The sequence below is a fragment of the Schistocerca americana genome, chromosome 6 (genome assembly GCF_021461395.2).
Source record: "Schistocerca americana isolate TAMUIC-IGC-003095 chromosome 6, iqSchAmer2.1, whole genome shotgun sequence".
Classification (NCBI taxonomy): Eukaryota; Metazoa; Arthropoda; class Insecta; order Orthoptera; family Acrididae; genus Schistocerca; species Schistocerca americana.
The window spans coordinates 395,370,307-395,395,892 of record NC_060124.1 but is presented as its reverse complement, the minus strand read 5'-3'; the positions used below and the strand labels follow the sequence as shown (position 1 = coordinate 395,395,892).

Below are 25,586 nucleotides of genomic sequence, written 5' to 3'. Positions count from 1 at the left end.
GTTAAAAATTATAGTCACCATAAATTTCAGTGCATATGAACATAAATAAAAGCATATTTTTGAGTATTTTCGAATGGTACGAGGGTCGCGCATAACATATTTCGTAGTAAATTGACGTTTGTGATTTATTGTGTCATAGCATATAATTAATATATCATGTTACACTCGGTATTCTCTTGTAAAAGGAGAGTACATTGTCTGTATTTATCGTAAATTAACGTTGCTTTCCAGTTTGTTAGTGACCAAGGAATCAATAAATTTTGTCTTAAGTTTTTCTGTCGTCGTGATAGATGTCTCTTTTTGGCCAATAATCGCTTTAGCTCTTAAAGGCAACTTGTACTACTTGTAATATATCAGACCCATTATTTAAAAGAGAATCAGAAAGCGTAGTTTAAAGTTATTTTTTCACTGGTCGGTGAAGTATTACACGAGCCACAATGCGGTCCCACTATATGTGTTGTTCTCGGGCACGAGCTGACTTAGTTGATATTCATTAGCAGCTGGAAATCGCCCTTGCTACTGTCAAGTGATTGGAAGCTACTGCTGTTAGGAGGGTCAGTGAGAGTCATGTACCAGCGAGACTAAAGGCACCTCTATTGCTACCATCTTCTGTAGATGCTGTCTCTTCTGCAGGAAGTACACGATGTATCATTTCTCGTCCACTTGCCTGTGAGTGGCATTTCAGTGACGGATCCAGGCATTCTGTACAGAGGAGGCAGGGACAAGGGAGAACTTATGGTATCACATCCATCCCCTTCAGCAACAAGTTCGCGGCGCTGTCTTCCTCCGAAATTAGACCTGAATCAATGATACTCACTTCACCTATTGAGAAATATACTGTGTATCATATTATGCGCTATTACTTTAAGATGTTCAATTGGCTGTTCCGCCAGCCGTTGAGGTAACAGGGTACAACGAGCTGCCTATTTTGGCGTACATTGGGATGAATGATGCCTGTCATCTGGGATTCGAGATGATAGACAGAGCCTTCCAGCGACTGAAGGAGAAGGTTGAGAAGACCAGCCTCACTCATGGAGTTACCATGAAGGTTATAATCTGCAACATCGTCTCCAGAACTGACTGTGGCCCTCTGATTCTGAGACGAAGGCTTGGATCAGAGACTTCAAAGATTATGTGACAAACTACACTGTGACTTCCTAGACTTGCGCCATAGGTTGAGAATTATAGAGCCCCACTAAATGTGTACACTACACTCCAGTGACTTATATCCAAGTAGCTGACCGTGTGTGGGGTACACACAGGGTTTTTTAGACTAGGCGACTCTAAATCTACACTCCTGGAAATTGAAATAAGAACACCGCGAATTCATTGTCCCAGGAAGGGGAAACTTTATTGACACATTCCTGGGGTCAGATACATCACATGATCACACTGACAGAACCACAGGCACATAGACACAGGCAACAGAGCATGCACAATGTCGGCACTAGTACAGTGTATATCCACCTTTCGCAGCAATGCAGGCTGCTATTCTCCCATGGAGACGATCGTAGAGATGCTGGATGTAGTCCTGTGGAACGGCTTGCCATGCCATTTCCACCTGGCGCCTCAGTTGGACCAGCGTTCGTGCTGGACGTGCAGACCGCGTGAGACGACGCTTCATCCAGTCCCAAACATGCTCAGTGGGGGACAGATCCGGAGATCTTGCTGGCCAGGGTAGTTAACTTACACCTTCTAGAGCACGTTGGTTGGCACGGGATACATGCGGACGTGCATTGTCCTGTTGGAACAGCAAGTTCCCTTGCCGGTCTAGGAATGGTAGAACGATGGGTTCGATGACGGTTTGGATGTACCGTGCACTATTCAGTGTCCCCTCGACGATCACCAGTGGTGTACAGCCAGTGTAGGAGATCGCTCCCCACACCATGATGCCGGGTGTTGGCCCTGTGTGCCTCGGTCGTATGCAGTCCTGATTGTGGCGCTCGCCTGCACGGCGCCAAACACGCATACGACCATCATTGGCACCAAGGCAGAAGCGACTCTCATCGCTGAAGACGACACGTCTCCATTCGTCCCTCCATTCACGCCTGTCGCGACACCATTGGAGGCGGGCTGCACGATGTTGGGGCGTGAGCGGAAAACGGCCTAACGCTGTGCGGGACCGTAGCCCAGCTTCATGGAGACGGTTGCGAATGGTCCTCGCCGATACCCCAGGAGCAACAGTGTCCCTAATTTGCTGGGAAGTGGCGGTGCGGTCCCCTATGGCACTGCGTAGGATCCTACGGTCTTGGCGTGCATCCGTGCGTCGCTGCGGTCCGGTCCCAGGTCGACGGGCACGTGCACCTTCCGCCGACCACTGGCGACAACATCGATGTACTGTGGAGACCTCACGCCCCACGTGTTGAGCAATTCGGCGGTACGTCCACCCGGCCTCCCGCATGCCCACTATACACCCTTGCTCAAAGTCCGTCAACTGCACATACGGTTCACGTCCACGCTGTCGCGGCATGCTACCAGTGTTAAAGACTGCGATGGAGCTCCGTATCCCACGGCAAACTGGCTGACACTGACGGCGGCGGTGCACAAATGCTGCGCAGCTAGCGCCATTCGACGGCCAACACCGCGGTTCCTGGTGTGTCCGCTGTGCCGTGCGTGTGATCATTGCTTGTACAGCCCTCTCGCAGTGTCCGGAGCAAGTATGGTGAGTCTGACACACCGGTGTCAATGTGTTCTTTTTTCCATTTCCAGGAGTGTATTTCATATAACGATAGCTTTAGGAGATCCGGGTCAGTAAAAATACCAATAAATCCCCCCCCCCACCCACACACACACACACCACCGTTGAGACTATTAAAATCCTACTGGCTAACTGCAGAAGTATTTGCAAACAAGTGCTGAAATGGAGGTGGTGCATTTGTCGCAGTAGACAACAAAATCAGACCTCTGAGACATATACAGGGTGTATATAAAGTCCGGGAACACTTTCAATTATTTATTGCGCAGGAACTAAACATTGTACAGATGGCATACATATTGTATTTTGAAGACAAAGTCTGAAAGTTATTTTTACAAACATTCAATATGCGAACCGTGAGTGACCTGGCAGACGTTGACAGTGGCAGTCCCTTCCCGTATTCCCTTCCACAGCTCTGCTACATCACGTGGTAGAGGCACTACATACAGCAGATCTTTAATGTGTCCTCACAGAAAAAAGTCACATAGGGTGAGATCTGGTGACCGGAAGGGTCAAAACGCTTGTCTTCGTCGTCGTCATTGAGCTTCTGTACTAGCCCAAATTCGAATGGTTTCATAGACAGCTTCTGTCGCAGGACTTTCCACACTGTCATTGGAGCCCTTTTGAGTTCACGGGATTCACGATGCACCGATTTCTTTGGACTCCTTTTGAATGTCTCTCGTACGCGCTCCACATTCACTCACACTCGGACGTCCGCTTCCCTTTTCCGGGCCCAATCAACCCCTCATAACGAATTTGTTGTGCCAGTGGTAAATGGCCTTCCTTGTTGGCGGTTTCTTACCGTACTTAGTTCTAAACATCCGTTGAACAGCTGTAGCACACTTGTTTTTGTCGAACTCCAACACACAGAAAGCTCGCTCCGCACCTGAATTCGCCATGTTTGCGACTAGCGCTGACTATCTGCAAATTACCAAACTACACTGTGGCGGCATACATAAAAAAAAACTTCCAGGGTTTCTCTTCTAAATGACATATGTATGATACCTGTACAATGTTTGCTTCTTGTGCAATAAATAATTGAAAGTGTTCTCGGACTTTATGTACACCCTGTATATCCACTGAGATTCAAATTGCAGCTGTATGCGAGATCTGTTGCTCAAGACTCAACATCAGGAATGTGCATTAACTTAAGACAAAACCCCACTTTGCTAGTATGTAAGTTCTCTAATCACCAGAAGAGGCTTTGAATGATTACCGTTTTGTTAGCAGAGTGTATAACAAGACGTCTTGGGAAATAGTACTAAATGCCTTCTCTGAAAACTTCCTCGAACAGATAGTTTGGAGCCCCACTCTTGATGGAAATACGGGATTGGATCTAATGGCAACAAATAAGACTGACTCTTTAAGGATGTTTACATTGACACTGTTATCGGTGACGAACAGACAGTTGTAGCACCAATGGTAATCAAAGTACAAAGGGCAAATAAGACGAATAGGCAAATAGGTAGACTCACATGCTCAGCAAACTATATACGGAGACAGTAGTGTCATTTCTCAATGAGGAACTAGAAATATTTAGCTCTGAACAGAAGCTGCAGAAAAATGATAGCTCAAGTTTAAAAGAATAGTTGGTCGTGAGCTGGATAGGTATGGACTTAGCAAAAAACTTTATGATGGCAGGAATTCCCCATGATATTCACTCACTGTAAAGAAACATTTACAGAAACATAGACTATTGTGTAAAGGGTGTGAAACAAAGCATAGGGCTATAGATAGTGAAAAGCTGAATGTAATTTATTTGGCTGCCTAGAAGACCACACGTGAAGCCTTCAACAACTATACTAGCTGTCAAAAAATCATTCAGGAAACCGGAAGAAACTTTAGGCATATGTAAAGGCTCTTATTGGCATCTACAATGTTCGAGTACATATGATAATCCAGGTGCATTGCCCCAAGTTATTTTTCTTATCACTGTAAATTGAGTCAGATTTATATTAGTGTCAGTGGCATTGAGATACAGCTGAAATCGTTAAAAGTGAACTAGTTCCAGGGCCTGATGGAATGCCTATCAGATTCTATAAGGAATTTGTAGTTGCGTTAGCCTCGCTTTTAACCATAGCCTACTGTAGATCCCTCGAATAAAAAACCGTCGTCAGTTGATAGAAGAAAGCACAGGAGTTCAAATGTAGTGAGATATCTCGAACAAAATTACTTCCTTCATGCCAACCGGTATGGATACCGAAAACCCAAATTACACTTTTCTTGCATTATCTCGTGACTGCCACGTATCATGGCCGTCAGGTAGAAGCAGTGTTCACTTCTTGACTTCAGAAAAGCATTTGACTCAGTGCCGCAAACATTGTTATTATAGGACATACGAGCATGTGACGTACCGAGCGAAGTTTGTGACTGGGTTGGGGATACTTGTCAGGGAGGACGCAGCATGTTAGCTTGGATCGAGAGTCACCGACAGAAATAGAAATATCTACAAGGCCACCGATTTATTTTACAAAAAGATGAACTTCCTTCCAAAAATCAAAAGGCTTCTTCCCCTACCATAATTTTACAACAAGCCAAATAATTATGCCACCTTATTGAATTGAAATCTTAGCAACAGAACTGAATTTACGTTCGTTTGTCGGGTTTTCTCTCGACGCTTTCGGGCGGATGCCGAGGAAGTAGACGGGTGCGTCGCAGTCTCTTCCGGGCGGCAGTCCGCGGCGGCTCGAAAGACGCCTGCTTCTCTTTCTTCCGGCTATTTAACACGGCGGCTCCAGTCTTCCTCCGTTGATTCCGGAGTGATGATTGGCGGCCGTTGGCGATCCCTGATTGGTGGATAATGATATCATAGTGTGACCATGTGTGGCTGTGCGCGCCACGACAATATTGCTGTGCAAAACATAAGAATGAAAGTAACTTTCTCATGATGTGTCATTGCCAAGCAAAATAGCTCGATAAAACTTAGAACATATATAAAAAGAAATAATACTACAGTATAGTATAGAAGGTAAATGAAAGAAATACATAATGAGACAAACAGAAACTGCACTACGATTCATCACCATCACGCTGCGAGTATTCTACGGCTGACGCCGCTTCTCGCTTCCTGACCGTGCCTGTCGCCTTCTTGTCATCCTCTGGCATACACTGAGTCCCATACCTCTCAGCTCCAGCTCCTGCTAGGTCGTCCACACTTTCTTCTTTCCGCTGCGGTCCACTGTCTCACATTCTTTACCCATCGGTGGTTACCCTTCCTTTCTAAATGTCCATACCACCTCTGTGGTCTATTATTGATTCATCTACACTCATAGCCCTTCTTATGCTATGGTATTTGGTACACGATCCATCTTGGAGATGCCGCAATTTCTTTTCCCAATGTCCATCTCTGGCGCAAGCAACGTGTTTCTCTGATTCCTGTCTGTTACCCAAGTTTCTGCTCCGTATTGAAACGGCGGGCAAGGTGATTGGGGAGTGGAGAGCTGTGTGTTTGCGACCGAGGGTCAGCTGGGCTGAGAAACTTATTTTTTAATTATGTTTTTTATTCTTTTCTTTTTTCTCAAATTTCTTCTACGAATCACCGCCGACGACACCGATTAGGAACGCCCGACGTCCTTGGAGCGAGCCAGATGCCGGAGTAGCACTGCGGCGCACATACCTTGACTCCTCAGAGTGTAAGACCAAGAAAAACGGAAGCACTCTTCATTTGAAGGAGAGCTCTGTGTAAGCAAATTGATCTCGCTACAAGCAACGACGCCACTTGCTGACAAAATTTAAAACCACACCAACACATTCTGTTGAGTAATGCTATAAAACTTAAGGAGTAAAGAATTAAACAGAAATCCGGCCGCGGTGGTCTCGCGGTTCTAGGCGCGCAGTCCGGAACCGCGCGACTGCTACGGTCGCAGGTTCGAATCCTGCCTCGGGCATGGATGTGTGTGATGTCCTTAGGTTAGTTAGGTTTAAGTAGTTCTAAGTTCTAGGGGACTGATGACCACAGCTGTTAAGTCCCATAGTGCTCAGAGCCATTTGAACCATTTGAATTAAACAGAAGTTGTGGCCTCAATAAATACTAAACGTGAAGCAACACACACAGTGGTTAAGAACAAGGTCTCACAGACAAGCAGTTACATACGTAACATTTTTCCACGTGCCCATTTAGTAATAAAAGTTACTAGACACTGAAGACAATAGTGGTCGCTATAAGCTACACCGAAAGCTACTTGAGTTAGGGCATTCACAATTCCATAACTATAAAGAGCTTGACGTCGCTTAAGACTATGTCAGTAGTCTCCTGTGGTAAACTATGATTCAGCTAGACAGGTACTTGCCTGACGAGCGATAAAACCCGGCATACAGCGGTAGCCTTAAAAGTAACCTGCGTCTTAGACTAATTTATTACTACAAGAATTAGAACTGTTCTTGGTGAAGGGTTTTGCAGATGAAAGATTAAGACAACCACTCAGGAAAGTACACCACAGCGACTGTTCCTTATGCATCACAAGGCCACAACATAATATATATGGACACGTCCATAAAATAACCGATACGGGCAACTATACAAAATGTTAACCCCACAAACAACAAGGGCCTTGTTCCTTACCACCACCCAAAACACTCCATGACAATCCTGAAGACACACACTAATCGACAGATCGACAGACAAGTAGTATCGAGGTACGCCAGGAACACTCACAACAAATACAGAGGAACACGAAGCAGCGAGACAACTAGGGACGCCCACGTTCTTCCAGCAACCAAACACGAGCACGATCGTGACAGATTAATAAAATGCAACAATTTAAATTCGATACTCTTTGAGACACGGCTCTCGCGAACCACATACTGTCGAAAAACACCACAATGTGACCATCTAACTGCCAGTCGTGCCTCCAATCTTAATTTAGTTGCTCGAGACTGGACACAGAAAACATGCGGGACTTTTTAGTTGTTTCTCTCCAATGACATTCAAAACTTATTTGCTCGTCAATAAACTCATTATTCGGATCATACCACTGACATGCGGAATAAATCACATTTCAAACAGATCCCACAAAGATCTCAAAACCATAGTTAATACAAGACACCAGACAGACAAACTACAGTATGTAATCAAAAGTCTCCGGACACACCCAAAAACATATGTTTTTCATATTAGGTGCATTGTGCTGCACCTACTGCCAGGTACTCCATATCAGTGACCTCAGTAGTAATTAGACATCGTGAGAGAGCACAATGGGGAGCTCAACGGAACTTAAGGACTTCGAACGTGGTCAGGTGATTGGGTGTCGCCGGCCGCGGGGACCGAGCAGTTCTATGCGATACAGTCTGGAACCGCGCGACCGCTACGGTCGCAGGTTCTAATCCTGTTTCGGGCATGGATGTGTGTGATATCCTTAGGTTAGTTAGGTTTAAGTAGTTTTTGGGTACTGATGACCTCAGGAGTTAAGTCCCATAGTGCTTAGAGCCTTTGAACCAATTTTTTATTGGGTGTCACTTGTTTCATACGTCTGTACGCGAGATTTCCACAATCCCAAACATCCCTAGGTCCACTGTTTCCGATGTGATAGCAAAGTGGAAAAGTGAAGGGAAACGTATAGCACAAAAGCATACAGGCTGACCTCGTCTGTTGACTGACAGAGACCGCCGACAATTGGAAGAGGGTCGTAATGTGTAATAGGCAGACATCTATCCAGACCATCACACAGGAATTCCAAATTGCATCAGGATCCACTGCAAGTGCTATGTCAGATAGGCGGGAGGTAAGAAAACTTGGATTTCATGGTCGAGCGGCTGCTCATAAGCCACACATTACGCCGGTAAATGCCAAACGACGCCTCGCTTTGTGTAAGGAGCGTAAACATTGGACGATTGAACAGTGGAAAAACGTTGTGTGGAGTGACGAATCACGGTACACAATGTGGCGATATGGTGACAGGGTGTGGATATGGCGAATGCCCAGTGGACGTCTCTGCCAGCGTGTGTAGCGCCAAAAGTAAAATTCGGAGGCGGTGGTGTTATGGTGTGGGCGTGTTTCTCATGGAGGGGGCTTGCACCTCTTGTTTTCCGTGGCAGTATCACAGCACACGCCTACATTGATGTTCTAAGCACCTTCTTGCTCCCTACTGTTGAAGAGCAATTCGGGGATGGCGATTGCATTTTTCAACGCGATCGAGCACCTGTTCATAATGTACGGCCTGTGGCAGAGTGGATACACGACAATAACATCCCTGTAATGGACTAGCCTGCACAGAGTCCTGACCTGAATCCTGTAGAACACCTTTGGGATGTTTTGGAACGCCGACTTCGTGCCAGGCCTCACCGACCTACGTCGATACCTCTCCCCAGTGCAGCACTCCGTGAGGAATGGGCTGCCATTCCCCGAGAAACCTTCCAGCACCTGATTGGACGTATGCCTGCGAGAGTGGAAGCTGTCAACAAGGGTAAGGGTGGGTCAACACCATATTGAATTCCAGGATTACCGATGGGGGGCGCCACGAACATGAAAGTCATTTTCAGTCAAGTGTCCGGATACTTTTGATCACATAGTGTATAAACCACTAATATTTCACGTAGTTGGACTGTCAGAATTACGCACAACACGCGTGTGTCTGATCACCGACCACACATCTTTTCAGAACCACTTGCAGTGGAGCTAAAATCGATTCCCAAACATGTGATGCGTAATAGATCAGTAACGCATACACCAACCAAACTCACTACAAACGCACTCTGACAAAAGCTTTCAGGCGCTTGCCGCATGAAACAGATATATTCTGCTGCTGATTAAACATGACCGAAGTTAACCAGTACCTTCTCATTTAATGAACAAGTACCTAAACCATGTGAGATTGGAGAAAAGAATTCAAGAGAACGCCTTCTTCCGGGGGCATACCTAATAGCATCCAACTCTGTGCAGCTTTCGTTGCAAATAACTGAACTCACAATACGAACGATGCAGTCACTGTTATGGAAATCGATACAGGATTTCAATCTGATTATGTAACTCAAATCTCAATGTACAGCTCGCAGATAGGATAGAAACTGAATCACTTTGCTTAGTTTTGCTTAGTGATTCTTATCCAGGTGAGCGTCATGAGGAGATAATCTTTTGTTACTGAAACGATGGATTTAGGTTAGTTTGTTTCTGGGACATTACAATGATAAGCTATAGTATACAATCCTAGTGTTTGTAAAGGTCTAATAGTAACTTGTTCGACATGTACTAGAGAGTGCCTGCTTACCTGTTATTTTCTGCTATTTCTTATAAAATTTGAACTTAACGCGTTGCTCTGCAGTAACATGTTATGGATCTCCGCACTCACAGATATATACTAAGATCAGCTGATAGCAGCGGATAAACATGCTTCAGCTTAGTATGCCCTGTGTCCGCATTTTTTTATGCTCATTGTGTATTTTGATTACAGTTGATTTAATGAAAATTTTAAGCTCACCTTTTAATTATGTCCAAATATCTTAGTTCTTCGAAATGCGATGTCTTTTTCCGCCAGGTACGTTTATTCTGAACGTCACAGCAGTGGACAATGATGACCCATATGAAGGAAGCAACGCCAAACTGAGATACTCAATTGAAAAAAATGCCGTGGATGAACGAACAGGCTCGCCCATGTTTGAAATCGACCCTGACACTGGCGAAATAATGACGGTGGTTTGCTGTCTGGACCGAGAGCGTACGCCCAGATTTACCATTCAGGTTGTCGCTATAGACGGAGGAGGCCAGGAAGGTAACTATAATTCGTTTCTACTCGTCAAAAGATCTTAGTGGAATAGTAGTTGCCTGGCTATAACATGTTTACTTATTTATTTATACTTTAAAACATACAGAGCTACAAGTTGAACAGCAGGCACATTATTTAATACCATTTTTCATTATTCACTATTCGACGATTGCATTTTGTGTTCACATTCTAATTTTTTTTTATGAGCACGTACCTAATAAGATATTAACATTTGTTTCATCCATATCACTGACGACAATTGATTGCAGCAACCAGGTACTTGTTTTGTAACGTTTTTTGTGCCAAGACGTGTTCCGGCCTTTTTCCCTTCTCGTACATTTATATTTTCATCAATATAACGGTTTTATCGGCTGAGTTTTGAATGCTGCTCCTCCCGCCTTTCTTTATTCTGTAACTAGCAACTCCTTTTTTCGCATTTCTTATGCATAGTACACAAACTTTTAGTTGCACTGATGATGTGTATCATTTACCGTGTGGCCAAATTACGTGTACAGCTCAGACACATAGTGAATTTCAAGAAATAGACACAGATTTTCAAGAACAAAACAGGCACTTTCACTTTCTGGTCCCACTACGGCGTATTATCCATTTGGATGCATTAAAACTTCAGATATGGAACCTTGTCCAGTGTAGGCTCATTGATATCCATTTTAGTCGTTGCCAATCATTTTTATTTATTTGTATTAGCATAACATGAGTTCATGTAAAATTTAAGGTTAAGCTGTTTGCTGTGAAACGGTTCTAAGTGTGTTACGCTATCCTGCTGCTTTGTCTAGAGTGGATACCTTTGGGCCCTGTATCAGTAGTCATCAGCAAACACGAAAGCTTTTGAAGAGTCCTTCAGTGTTTTAGGTAAACTGTTTATGTAGATCAACAGCAGGAACAGGCTGAGCACTTAACCTTGTGGGACACCGTATTTAATGTTCCCCAATCCCAGTTTAATCATACACCTGTCATATCAGTTTTCTGTTGCTACATTATTCCATCCATTCAAGAGGAGTGATCGTAACACCACACTATTTTATTTTCTGTCATAGAATTTTACAATCTGTACAATCAAAGGCCTCAGTAAGTTCACAGGAACTGCTAATGGGATAATTTTTCTTCTTTAGTTCTGCCAGAACTGATTTCCTGAGATAATATATCGCTTTCATAATGGAGAAACCTGCATGGTAGACGAACTGCCGTATGAAACCTTCATAAAAAAGAGAAAATTATTATGGTACTTTACTCTATGACAGCACTTTCGTCTGCTGGCAACTGACCAAGTACCATCACCAGGCCATTCCCTGGCACAGTCGTCAAACTTGCTAGGGCAAGTGGGTGTGTCATATACTCAATAAACAGACTGAGATCACATAGAGAAGGGAGACTGATTTACAGTTAGAGGTCACTTGCTCATCTCCACCAAGTACATGGCCAAAGAGGGGGGGAGGGGGTTCCAGGGGTTACGACCGCCCCTTCCCCTCTCCCATCAACTAAATGATATTAAACGCTTTCTAGTTGCCATGTGGTGCAATTTAAAGATACGAGGGCCGATCAAAACGTTTCCGTTTTAGAGAGTTGCTGCTGCGTATATGCAACGTAGCGCGACTTCGAAGCGGGTATATAAGCAAGGTATTAGTGTGGCATTCGTGTATGACGACGTTATTACCAAATGCGTCCAAACAGGACGAACATGCTGTTATTCTTTTCTTGGGTGCCGCAAAACAAATACTGCTAGACATCCATAGGAGAGTGAAGAATGGAATGAGTACGGGTCTGCATGTCTGCCGAAAAGCAGCTTTGTGAAATAGCGCAACAAGGTAACGCAGAAGTCACATCAACTGAAGTGGGAGACACCATAGCGCCCACCCTATAGCCTTGATCTCTTCCCATGCGATTAGCACGCCTTCAGTCTCTATTAAAAAGGCCTTTTTGAGTGTACGGCGATTTCCGTCGGACGAGGGTGTGCAGGAGGCAGTTATGGACCTCTTCGCGCATCAAAACAGTGTTTTGCCAAACCATATCTTAAACCTATCGATATATCGATAGCACTATCGGCTATCACCTGTCCCTGCTGTAGCCAATACTAGCTATTTATTATACATTGTTGGGCTTACTTGAGTTCAGTTGTTGTATTGTTGGTCACTTCAGTTCGTACGTTCAGCTGAATTTCATGTAAGTGCTGCAGTTTATTGTTTTTATGTTATGTGCTGTTCTGATTGTTTGAATTATTCAGAAGCTTATAACAAGAAGGAAAAGAAAAACTGATTTACTACAAACAGCTAGCTGTACACAAAAACATGGGAAGTATATCACTTACAAGCTAAAATCGGAATCATCAGTTATTCTTAGTTATGTATCCGTGTTGTTGTTGTTCTGGTCTTCAGTCCTGAGACTGGTTTGATGCAGCTCTCCATGCTACTCTATCCCGTGCAAGCTTCTTCATCTCCCAGTACCTCCTGCAGCCTACATCCTTCTGAATCTGCTTACTTCATTCATATTTTGTCTCTTCTCTACGAGTTTTACTCTCCACAGTCCCCTCCTTGGCAATCTCTTGATGTCCCAGGATGTGTCCTACCAACCAATCCCTTCTTTTAATCTGGTTGTGCCTCAAATTCCTTTTCCCCCCATTCTGTTGAGTACCTCCTTGTTAGTTATGTGGTCTACCTTTCTAATCTTGAGCATTCTTCTGTAGCATCATATTCGAAAAGCTTCTATTCTCTTCTTGTTTACCATCCATGTTTCACTTCCACACATGGCTATACTCCATACAAATACTTTCAGAAAAGACTTCCTGACTCTTAAATCTGTACTCGACGTTAACAAATTTCTCTTCTGCAAAAACTGCTTTTCTTGCTGTTGCCAGTCTCCATTTTATATTCTCCCTACTTCGACCATCATCAGTTATTTTGCTCCCCAAGTAGCAAAACTCCTTTACTACTTTAAGTGTCTCATTTCCTAATCTAATACCCTCAGCATCACCCGACTTAATTCATCTACGTTCCATTATCCTCGTTTTGCTTTTGTTGATGTGCATCTTATATCCTACTTTCAAACGCTGTCCATTCAACTGCTCTTCCAAGTCCTTTGCTGTCTCTCACAGAATTACAATGTCATCAGCAGACCTTTTCTCCCTGGATTTCAATTCCTATTCCAAATTTTTCTTTTGTTTCTTTTACTGGTCCACAATGTTCAGATTGAATAACGTTGGGAATGGACTACAACTATGTCTCACTCCTTTCTCAACCACTACTTCCATTTCATGCCTCTCGACTCTTATAACTGCCATCTGGTTACTTTACAAGTTGTGAATAGCCTTTTTCTTCCTGTATTTTACCCCTGCTGCCCACAGAATTTCAAAGAGAGTATGTCAGTCAACATTGTCAAAAGCTTTTTCAAAGTCTGTATATGTTATAAACATACTTTTACTTTCCTTAACACCATTCTCTGTGAGAAGTTGTGTGAGGTTAGTATTGCCATGCATGTTCCTACAGTTATCCAGAATCCAAACTGTCCTTCCCCGAGTTCAGCTTCTACAAGTTTTTCATTCTTCTGTAAAGAATTCGTGTTAATATTTTGAAACCATGTCTTATTAAACTAGTAGTTGGGTAATATTCACACCTGTCTGTATCTGCTTTCTTTGGAACTGGAATTATTATATTCTTCTTGAAGTATGATAGTATTTCACCTGTGTCCTCCATCTTGCTCACCACGTGGGAAAGTTTTGTCATGGCTTACTCTCCCAAGACTAGCAGTAGTTCTAAAGGATTGTCATATACTCCCAGAGCCTTGTTTCAACTTAGGTCCTTCAGTGTTCTGTCAAATTCTTCATGCAGTATTGTATCTCCCATCTCACCTTCATCTACATCAATTTCTATATTATTGCCCTCTAGTACATCTTCCTTGTATAGACTCTCCATGTACTCCTTCCACCTGTCAGCTTTCCCTTCTCTGTTTCTGACTACTTTTCCATCTCAGCTCTTAATATTCATACAAGTGGCCCCATTTTCTCCAAGCGCTTCTTTAATTCTCCTGTAAGAGGTATGTAACTTACCCACAGTCATATATGCTTCTAAATCATTAAGTTTGTTCTCTAGCCATTCTGCACTTCCAGTTTCAGCCTTTAGATGTTTGTATTCCCTTTTGTCTGCTTCATTTACTGTATTTTTGCATTTTCTTCTTTCATCATTTAAATTCAGCATCTTATGTGTTACCCAAGGATTTCTGCCAGCCCTTGTATTTTTACCTGCTTGATCATTTGCTGCCTTCGCTATTTCATCTCTCTAAGCTACCCATTCTTCTACTACTGTATTTCATTCCCCTATTTTTGTCAATCATTTCCTAAGGCTGCCTCTGTAATTCTCAACAACCTCTGGTTCTTTCAGTTTGTCCCAGCACCATCTCCGTAATTTCCTACCTTTTTCTAATTTCTTCAATTTTAATCTACAGTCCATAACCAATAAATCTCTGTCTTATTGCTATATAATCAGTCCGAAACCTTCCAGTGTCTCATCTCTTCCATGTATGTGCAACCTTGCTTCATGATTCTTAAACCAAGTGTTAGTAATGGGTAAATTATACTCTATGCAAAATTCTACCAGTTGGCTTCCTCTTTCATTTCTTTCCCCAGTCCATATTCATCTACTATCTTTCCTTAACTCACCCTTTTCGTACTGTCGAACTCCAGTCCTCCATGTCTACTAAATTTTTGCCTCCCATAACTATGTGAATAATTCATACATTTTTCAGTCTCTTCATCGTCTAGTTGGCACATAAACTTGTACTACTGTGGTGACTGTGGGCTTGATGTCTATCTTGGGTACAATAATGTGTTCACTATGCTTTTCGTAGTAACTTATCCACATTCCTATTTTCGTATTCTTTATTAAACCTACTCCAGCAAACTGCTATTTCAATTTTTGTTTATAACCCTGTATTCAACTGACCAGAAGTCCAGTTCCCCTTGCCATCAAACTTCGCCCATTCCCACCATATCTAACTTTAACTGGTCCATTTCCTTTTTTATATTTTGCAACCCACCTGCCCAATTAAGGGATCTAACATTTCACACTCTAACCCGAAGAATGCCAGATCTGTTTCTCCCGATGACCACATCCTCCTGAGTAGTCCCCACTCAGAGATGTAAATGAGCGACTTTTCACCTCGGGAATATTGTAGTTGAAATTAATGCATATGAATCAATGTTAAGATCCAAAAACTGTAGCTCATAATATTTTTGTATTCTATTTTCTTTTAAAAGCAAATCATCTGCCCCAGTCATCTCAAATAGTAACTGACACTAATGAAACCTCTTCTCAATAAAGGCTACTGTCTTACAGTTGATAATTTCTACATCTCTTCATTACTAGCATATCACCTTATTACTAAGAAACTGATATATATGGTAGTGTATGACCTTCTAGGAAGATGTGCCACCCAACTTTCATAGTAAGAAATTGAAGAAGGGAGATATTGTTGCTTTTGAGAGGCGTAAAGCTACAGAAGTGAGATGGAACGACTAGTGTCATGTGTCCATTTTGAGTGCTACCCACAACATTGAAGTGAAAAATGTAAATGAAAATGGTAAACAGATAATAAAACCTACAGCAGTCATGTCATATAACAACACTATGGGATAAAGTTGGCCAACATATAGTAGACATTCCAGTAACATGGAAAAGAGGGTAAAAATACACCAAAAGATATTTTTCCATCTGCTTGAACTGGCTCTCAGGAATTTTCATGTGGCAATGATTGAGAAGATCACAGCCAAATATCACAGGAAAGAATTCTCTTCTTAATTAGCTGCCATCCATCCATGATCACCAATCCTATTCATACAACTGACTGTCATTTCCCATCTTTCATCCCAGCTACTGGTAAGAAGCAGAATCCTACCAGAATATGTGGGATGGGAATGCGAACAAAAGTAAGAGGGAATCATTATGTATGTGTGAAAATTGTGATGTAGCCCCATGTATTGTACTATGCTTCAAAGCCTATCACCCGGCCATGAATATATGAAAGATGGTGCATTAGTGTAATTTTTATTGTTTATCATAAACACTACAAAGAGTTTTGAAAGGGATTCAACTGAAATATTCTGTTTTAAGACATTTTATTCTATGTAGAGTTATTTTTTAAGAGCAATGAGTAGACTTGGAGTTTTAATATAACCTTTCTTAAACGTTCTCTAATTACTCTTCAAGTGAATAGTTCATCAAACTACTGTTTAGAATAACATTTAATCATATTAAAGATTAAAATTCAGCAACAAAAGAATTGGAAATTTTTGTACACACTTTTACCAAAAAACAGTAAATGGAAGAGGTTAATATAACAATAATTTGATGGGTTCTGTGACAACTGCAGTCTGTAATAATGATATTCAGTACACCTTTGGTGTGGCGAATATGGCCTTGGGTTCCTTTGAATTGAAGGTAAAGCCCAATCACATAGTGCTGTCATGGTGGATGAATACCTGTAGTTGAAAATATAAAAGACACTTTAGACCAAAGGTTTACACCTCCCACACCACCAACATGGATGACTGCAGACCTCCTGAGTGTGTGTGTCAGGTTGAGGGAGGAATTTCTGTAGGACACGCTGCTTGATCTGATCCACCATTTAGGGAGCCACTCTTCATCCTGTCTTGCCATGCAATTGCATCTTGTCCTGCACTGAAGTCAAATATCCCAGTGGTGAAGAGGTGCATTATGATAGCCTTGGTGTGTGTCCAATTTCCTGTACACCCTGTACCCACATAACTGCATCATGTGACATAATGTTGTCAGGTACCTTTCAGTCGTGATATTATTGCAGTGAGGCATTTCATGGGTCTTGAGGATCTGTTATCTTATGGGTGTGGGTATATGTTGTAAATATGTTTTATATTTGTGCAGTTAGAGTAACAGGTCTATGAATTAATGTTTACTTGTTTTGACAGGAACAACAACTGTATCAATCACAGTGAAAGATGTGAATGACACACCACCAGAATTTTCTAAACTGGAATGGTTTGTGGAAGTGGATGAGACGGATGGAGATAATATCCCAAGAAAGCCTATTCTTACTGTAACTGTTCGTGATCAGGATGAATCCAACACGTTTCAGTTTAAGGTAAAGTTTTTCTTCTTGTTTCGATCTTCTACTACAATGTAGTATGAATTTTCATTTTTTTCTTCAGTCTAATTTCTCAGTATGATTATTACACTAAGAATAATGCCTCTTTGTTACACTTTTACAGCCCAAAGAGATACAAGTTGCATTTGGATTTGTCAGATTATCTTTCACTGCTGCTTCAAGTTGTGTTCTTCCCAACTATTAGTTCTAGTTACAGTACTTCCATCAGTTTCTTTTCTTGATTATGTTTAATGATGTAGTTGCATATAGTATAGTTCATCAGCAATGACCATAAGAACTTTCATAATATCAAATATGTGAATCTAACATTTTGAGACTTACAAGAATAGCCGTCATTTCCTTTAAAGTGAAAATGGAAATTAATGCAACAAAATACAATTGAAACTCATACAGAGGTATAAAGAATAGCTGCCTCTTATAACCAGTAACAACACAATAAATATATCACTGTTCCATCATTTATTGACACAACACCAAGCACCAAGTTGTAGATGAACACTTTATCGAAAAATATATAAATTGATGGTGGTAAAATGTAGAATTCTGATGGAAATCACCACTCCATTGACATACTAAGCGTAGTTAATGTTAAAGTCCAAGTTCCAATATAGCAGCCAGATTCTAAGTCCAGGACCAAGCCCAATCAATATCAAACAGTAGGTCCAACACAGTGTAGCACATCCAAGTTGTGGATTGGAACTGAGCACGATGAGAACTGGTTTGAAGACATCACTAGCTGTGTTAAATAAATCTCCATAGTTAATGAAGCCGACAGCTGTGATCTCTGTATATTCTGGGCACCCAATCACTGAGTGTTATGGGTGGCCAATGACTGTGATTTGAAGCACACATGCGCGAAGGCAGCCTGCGATGTTAGATGGAGGGCCGCACGTGGAGAAGTGCAGCCAACGATACGTTTCTCAGCCATGTGTAATGGAGCACACCACTGCTCGATGCAGAGACTTAATTATGGTGGATACCACACCCCTCCCCCCCCCCCCCCTGAGGAAGTGGGGAAACATGTGCTGCAAATGGACACCACGTCCATGTCGTCCTCCTCCAAGGCCTCAGCGGCATTGGTGACTCGGGACACAGGAGCATGCTGATGAAAATGCCCTGGCCAGGGGTGAAGGTTGTATGGTGAGTCTGGTGTTACACTCGCTGGGTGACTTGGTGTAGGATAGGAACTAGGTGACTGGTAGTGGTGGTGTGGAGAGGGGGATGGAAAAAACTGTTGGGAAACTAGTGGAGGATGAAGTTGATTGGCATGTCACAGAACCTGCACCCTGAAGACCTCCTGTCCCCAGTGCTAGGTTATTGTTTCCGGAATCCAGGTCGGTTGCCGGGCAAATTCTTTCACCCACACCGAGGTCCCATTGCATAACTTGGAAGCAGGCAGTGCTGGTGCTGGCTGTGGCATTAGGATGAGAAATCTTAAGAGGGTCCAGGGGTGCTATCTGTTAAGAAGTTCCACAGGACTTTTGTCTCTGATGAGGGGGAGGGGGGGGGGGTACCAGTAACTGCTCAAAAAAAAAAGCTAAAAAAGTTAGTGATGCATTGGTGGAGTGATTGTGGAGATATTTCTTCATCTGCGTTTTGAGAGTGCAGACCATCCTCTCAGCTTCTCCATTGGAGTGTGGATGGAAGGGGAGCATTGGAATGTGGTGAACACCATGCTGGACACAGAAACCATGTAACTCCTCGCTATGGAATTGTGGACTGTTGTCAGTTATGAGCACTTCCGGCAGACCTTCAGTCAGAAAATTTTTTTCTAGGGTTGTGATGGTGTTGGTGGTAGACGTGATGTTGCATTGGACAATGTACAGAAATCTGGGATAAGCATCAACCACTCTCAAGAACAAGGCATTAAGCACTGGTCCGGCGAAATCAATGTGTACCCACTCCCAAGGGTTAGCACATGGTTGCCAAGAAGCAAATGAATGTCGTGAGGCTGCCTGCTGCCTTTGGCAGCATGGACACGTTTGATTGACCCATTTAATCTCCTGGTTGATGCCAGTAAGTAAACCTGTGAACCAGAAATTTAGTTTGAGATACCCCCGTGACCTTGGTACAATAGTTGCAAGACGTGCTGACAAAGAGAGTAAGGAATGACTACTCATGGATGTCCCTCATCGGAAATAAGCAGAATAACTCCATCGATTAACATGAGCCGATGTAGGGCATTGAATAACTGACGGAATGCTGTGAAAGCCTTTTGATGTTGTAGTTCAGGCCATCCATGAAGTATGTGACTCTGGACTTGTTGGAGTACCTCATCATTACCGGTAGCATCTGAGACCCAGGAGCTGGTAATGGGAAAAGAATCTATGTGGTTTATGCTTTTCATTGATGTGAAAACACAGAATTTCATCTCTGTCAAACTCTGGATAGGACACCCATGGAAGGCAGGAGAGGGCATCAGCATTGGTGTGTTCAGTCGTGTTGCGGAAGTTAATCTCATACTGGTAGTATGCCAAAAATAAAGACCAGTGCTGGAGGTGGTGAGGAGTCCTGTCTGGAATCTTGGGTGCTGGATTGAATAAGGGATCAGCAGTTTATGGTTGGTGACGAGGTGAAACTTTGTGCCATAAACAAATACATGGAATTTCTTTAATGCAAAGATGATGGCCATTGCTTCTTTTATATTTGGGAGTACATGCGTTGGGTGTCAGTCAATGTTTTTGATGCACATAGCCATCCACCTCCCTGTGTGCCAGGACCGCTCTGATGCCTGTATCAGATGCATCCGTTGCAATAAATATCTACTCTGTAGGATCAAAATGTGAGAGGCACAGGTCCTTCAACAACTGGGATTTCAATCTGTGGAAGGCATGCTTGCAGGCTCGTGTCTGCTGGAAAGGCACCTCTTTTTTTGCATAACTGGGACAAGGGAGCGGTTTCTGTTGCTGCTGCGGGTAAGAACTTTTGATAATATGATATCTTCCCCAGAAAGGAACAAAGTTGCTTAAGCATTGTCGGTCTAGGAAGTTTCATTATGGCTTCGACTTGATTATCCAGAGGACGAAAGTTTGAGCTGGAAATGATGCGGCTGAAGTACTCAATCTGAGGGTGGAAAAAAACAACATTTTTCTTTTCTGAATTTTAGGCCAGCCGCCCTTAAGACGCTGAATAAAGATTTCAGATTGAAAGGGTGTTCCTCTATGGTTCTCCCTGTTACAGTGATGTCATCTAAATAGTTAGTCCATCCATCCACTTTGAGTACTAATTGTTCCAAAAACAGTTGATGAATTGTGGGGGCACTTGCTATACCAAACAGGCATTTCAAACGATAAAGCTTGCGTGGTATGTTAAGTGTAAGAAACTGTTGAGATTCTGTATCAAGGGGAAATTGGAAGTATGCATCCACGAGATTTGTTTTAGAAAAGCAGTTTCCACCTTTCAATTATGACAGTATTCTTCCTGCTTCAGAATAGAATATGTTTCAATCTCTGACTGGGCATTGACAATTACTTTAAAATTGCTGCACAGGCAGATCTTCCTCAATGGCTATTGCACTGTGACTCATGTGGTATCCCATAGACTAGAAGGAGTAGGTTCTTGAAATACAATTGCAATTATGCGATCCAACTCTTTCTTTACTTGGTCTCTGACAACTAACAAAACAGCACGGGCTCGAAAGTACCAAGGCTGAGCATTATGTTTCTGTGCAATGTGTGCCTCAAAGTCCTCTGTGGTGCTGAGTTCTGGGGTGAATAGGTCCTCATAATTCTGGTGAAGCATCTCTAGGTCCAAGTACAGAACATCTTCGAACACCAAATTCACAGAATCGTCTATTGAAATTCCAAATTTCTGAAAAGAGCCAAGTCCAAATAAGTTCTCAGCAGAATCACTGTTAAAAACTAAGAAGGTAATGTGGCAGGTGACATTATGATATGTCATTGGCAGTTTGACCTGACCACATACTGGGGTGGTATGTTTATTATATGCCGTTATTTATCTCTTTGTTTCTTGCAAGGGAGGAGCCCCAGGTTTCAAATAGGTGTTACAATTTAGAATGCTCATGGCTGCATCACTGTCTGCTTGTAATTGAACTGGTTTCTCTGCAATTTGCACTTTATGGAGAGTTTATTGGAGGTCTCTTGATGGTCTATAGTGGCTACAGATTAATATCCATCTGTTGGGCAGGAGGCTGTCTGGCCTGATGGAACTTACAACAGACAGAAACCAAATGGCCAGTAGCAGAACAGTTTTGGCAACAGGCCCATCAGTCAGGGTAGTCTTCACATTGATGTTTTTTAAAAAATCTGGACATGGCGGCAATCGTTTTGGTTCCCAAGACCTTTTTAATCAGCTCAAACAGATTGGAGGACATTGGTAGTTATTGGTATGGCATCTCGGCTGTACTGTTTGTACATCCAAATCACCACTAGCGTGGCCATTGGCTACTGGCTCGGGTGTGTTTACATTAATGGCTGCTACGTCAATCCAAGACTCCAGTTTCTTGCCTGCTGCTCAGGTCACTTCAAAGATTTGTGCTAAGTCCAAAACTTTGTCTAATGACAGGTCTTTGAGTTGAAGTGCCTCAAGCTGGAAATCCCTGTTTGGAGTACACCAGATGAACATTTCTTTTGCATAGGACTCCTTACTTTTAGGGGTAACAATTGTCTAAAGCCTCATCAAAGGAAGGAAAAGTCAGCACTTGGTGTGTTACTTGATTTTGCAGTAAGCTTTGAAAAAGTGTTGGAGGGTGTTTAGTAGCAGCATCTGGCTCTCTTCCGGCTGATGAATAACTTGCGTGAGTAGAGCTGCCAGTGTAGATGGTTGCTATCTCATCGCCATTTTATTGTGTAATAACCAGTAATAACACAACAAATACATCACTGTTCTACAGTTTATTTATACAACACTAATACAAGTAATTCTGTTACCAAGCACTAAGTTGTAGATGAACACTTTATGGAAAATTATATGAATTTATGGTGGTTACACCAACCTCCATGAAGTACAACTGAAATGCAGAATTCCGGCATAAATCACAAGCTCGTTGACATATTGAGCCTAGTGAACGTTGAAGTCCAAGTTCCAATATGACATTCGGATTCTAAGTCCAGAGCACAGGCCAATCAACATCAAACAGCAGATCCACCACAGCACAGAACTTCCGAGTTGTGGAGTGGAACATAGCACAATGAGAACTGGCTTGAAGTCATCAGTAGTAGTGTTAAATAAGGCTCCATAGTTAATGGAGCCAGTGGCTGGGGCTACTGTATATTCTGAGTGGCCAGTCACTGAGTTTTATGGTTGACCAATCACTGTGGTTTGAAGTGCACATGCATGAAGGCAGCCTGCGGTGTTAAACAGTGGGCCCCAATGGAGAAGTGCAGCCAATGATGCGTTTCTCAGTTGGGTATAATGAAGCGTGCTGCTGCTCAGTGCGTAGATTTAATAGTCTTGGATACCACACTGTCTTAACAATACCAAGGTATACGTGTATGAGCAAAATCACAGTTTAATCTTACTTTGCTTAAACAATGATAAAATAAACTTACATAATATGAGCTAAAGCACTGTTTAGTTAAAAAGTAAGGAAATAAACTTTCATTGTATCACAATGTTGCCACAGGCAGATGTGTTACCCCACAGTAATTACCCACTCGAAGCCTCAAACAGCGCATTTGCATCAGATTCCAACCAATCTCTTTTTCAGTTACCATTTAGCTAGTAGACAGCTGCCTTGTTATGGGACTGTGCTGCTAGCTCATAATCTGGGGTCATTTTCTTGCATGAATAGTAAATTTTTTCTCACCTGAGCCAGACGAGAAAAAATTTACTATCCGTGCTGTATATTTTATATTACTGCTGCTCACTTGGATGTATGACAACACAATTTATCACTGTGTTAACTGAAGCAGTAATGGAGAATCATGTGTGGGCTCACAGTTGTGAAACAACAATGAGATGGTGGAAAACAATTTCATTTGTGGTTGACACACGAGGACATGCCCACACAAGGATTAATAAATTATGAGACAAAATTGCTCATCAGTACTTACTTTCAGAAATGAAATATTGAATTTTGTTGACAGACACATATGAAAGCACATACGCCATGCTAGCCTTTTGAACTGGTGGTTTCTTCTTCTAGGAGGAGGGTGGTGTGGTTTGACTTAAGTTAAAGAATGTTAAAATGAAAGGACGGGTCGCTTAGAAAGGCCAACCCATAGTGGTCCCCTATCCTGGGGCTTGAGTAATCTGTGACAGTACCTTATTCAACCTTCTGCAACCCATCACCCCCCCCCCCCCCCCCCCCCTCCTCCATGGCCACCTCCGCCACCACCACCTTCCTCCATAAGGAAGAAACTACCAGTTATCAGCCACAGTTTGAAACTTGCAGTAACATTCATGAATGTTACTGCAACATTCATAAATATAATATTAGGAGGAGAAATTTTTTACACTATACATGACTAAGCATTAATGTGGCACATAAAGGAATGGGTATTCAACCATAAAAATCTTTGACCATCTACCCAATGATGTAAAGAATTTAATAGATAATTCTTATAATCCCACTGGATGTATCAATGGATCAGTTCATATAATTACACATTCTGCTGTCGAGGTCACTAGATGTGGTGCAGAATGATACGTCTCCCAGTGTCAGGTTACACAGGTAGACAACAGCTGCAGATTTAAGGGCTGTCATGAACCATCTCAGCCTCTCATGCCAGCTCTCTATGTCCACTACATGCTTTTTGATGGACTTATTTATCAGTTTACAATAAGTACCTTGTGATACTCGGCTGTTTGCTGGATATCGATTTGGACTCTGCGATTCCCACCAGTCAACATGTGGTTTACACATGGACATATCCATTCTTCTGATGCAATGAGGTCTCCATACTCCATTTTATCACGTGTTGTGGCTACAGCAAGTGCACCAATGGCTTGTGTGTGCACTTAGATAGTGGTTCTTATTAGGGTGCTTCACAGCCTCCTAAAGTTACAGTATTCTCAAGCATCAACACTTTGAGCTACTATGTAAATCTCCAGAGGCATTTTAATAGTCAAGAGGTATCCACCTCTACAAGTCTTTTGTTTTGTTTAGTTCAAGAAAGAGACAAACTATTCCTTTCTGTGATTTATTTGTACTTGATTTGTGTTCAGTAAAGTATATTGGGGATGAAGCAGACATACAACAGTGGCAATGAAGGTTGTTTGGAGCTACAGCCCACTCCATTACAGAATATGGCTTATAAGACCACCTGCCAAATGTTAGAACCATGACGGACACTGATTTTTCTGAGCTCTAGAAACAATAGCTCAGTCAGCAGCATGAGCTCGTACAGAAGCTGAAAAATCTGGCATCTCTACATTTGCTTCTGGCAGTACTGGCCTTCCAGTTGTTTAATGAAGTTCAAGAAGACTGGGAAGTGTACCAAGAGCATTTAGCACTTCATTTCCAGGCAAGTGTCATTAAATGCCCTGAGAGATAGTGAGTTTGCTATTACCTACAAAAGAACATTTCTGTTATCTTATGCAGAAGTTGGCCCCTATGCCTGAACGATCACTGCTGTCATTAACTTATATCAATTCACTTTAAAGTTAAAATGATGCAACAAAAATGCATGTGTTGGCTGCTCATTTAGAGTTCCTCCTACATAAGAAGGCAACATCAGACAGTTCTGCATCACAGATGGCAGACCTACAACACCTGAGTAGATAATTCCAGTTTACATGTTATTGTGTGTTATTATACACAGAATCAATAATCCCTGACATGGTGATCATATTAGCAGCAGACAATCAGATCCTCATTTTTAGCTGAAGTTTCATATATTGCCTTTGGCTTTCAAGGTTTCACAATTATATCAGGCTGCTCTTTCCACAGAGTATCGTATATCAGAACTGTCATCTATTGGCAAATGTAGCATGCCTCAGTTTGTCTGAGGGTGAAATTGCAAAAATGTAGGACAGTGCTTGTGGAAGTGGAATAGCCCTCACTCAACAGATTAGACATCAAACCCTGCACCAAGTTTATTTTTCACCTCACTCTAGACAAGATTTTCATTGACTGCCCAGCT

The 25,586-nt window shown here is 42.4% G+C and overlaps 1 protein-coding gene across 1 annotated transcript in view; it reads left to right on the top strand.

Annotated features, from left to right (window-relative positions):
* The window catches only part of LOC124620165 (neural-cadherin-like), a 182,463-nt gene that overhangs the window by 93,621 nt on the left and 63,256 nt on the right, over positions 1-25,586 (top strand). Inside the window, exons 6-7 of the mRNA XM_047146834.1 lie at positions 10,165-10,398; positions 17,345-17,517. Of these exons, the coding sequence (XP_047002790.1) occupies positions 10,165-10,398; positions 17,345-17,517 (407 nt within the window). The remainder of the gene's footprint in view (positions 1-10,164; positions 10,399-17,344; positions 17,518-25,586) is intronic.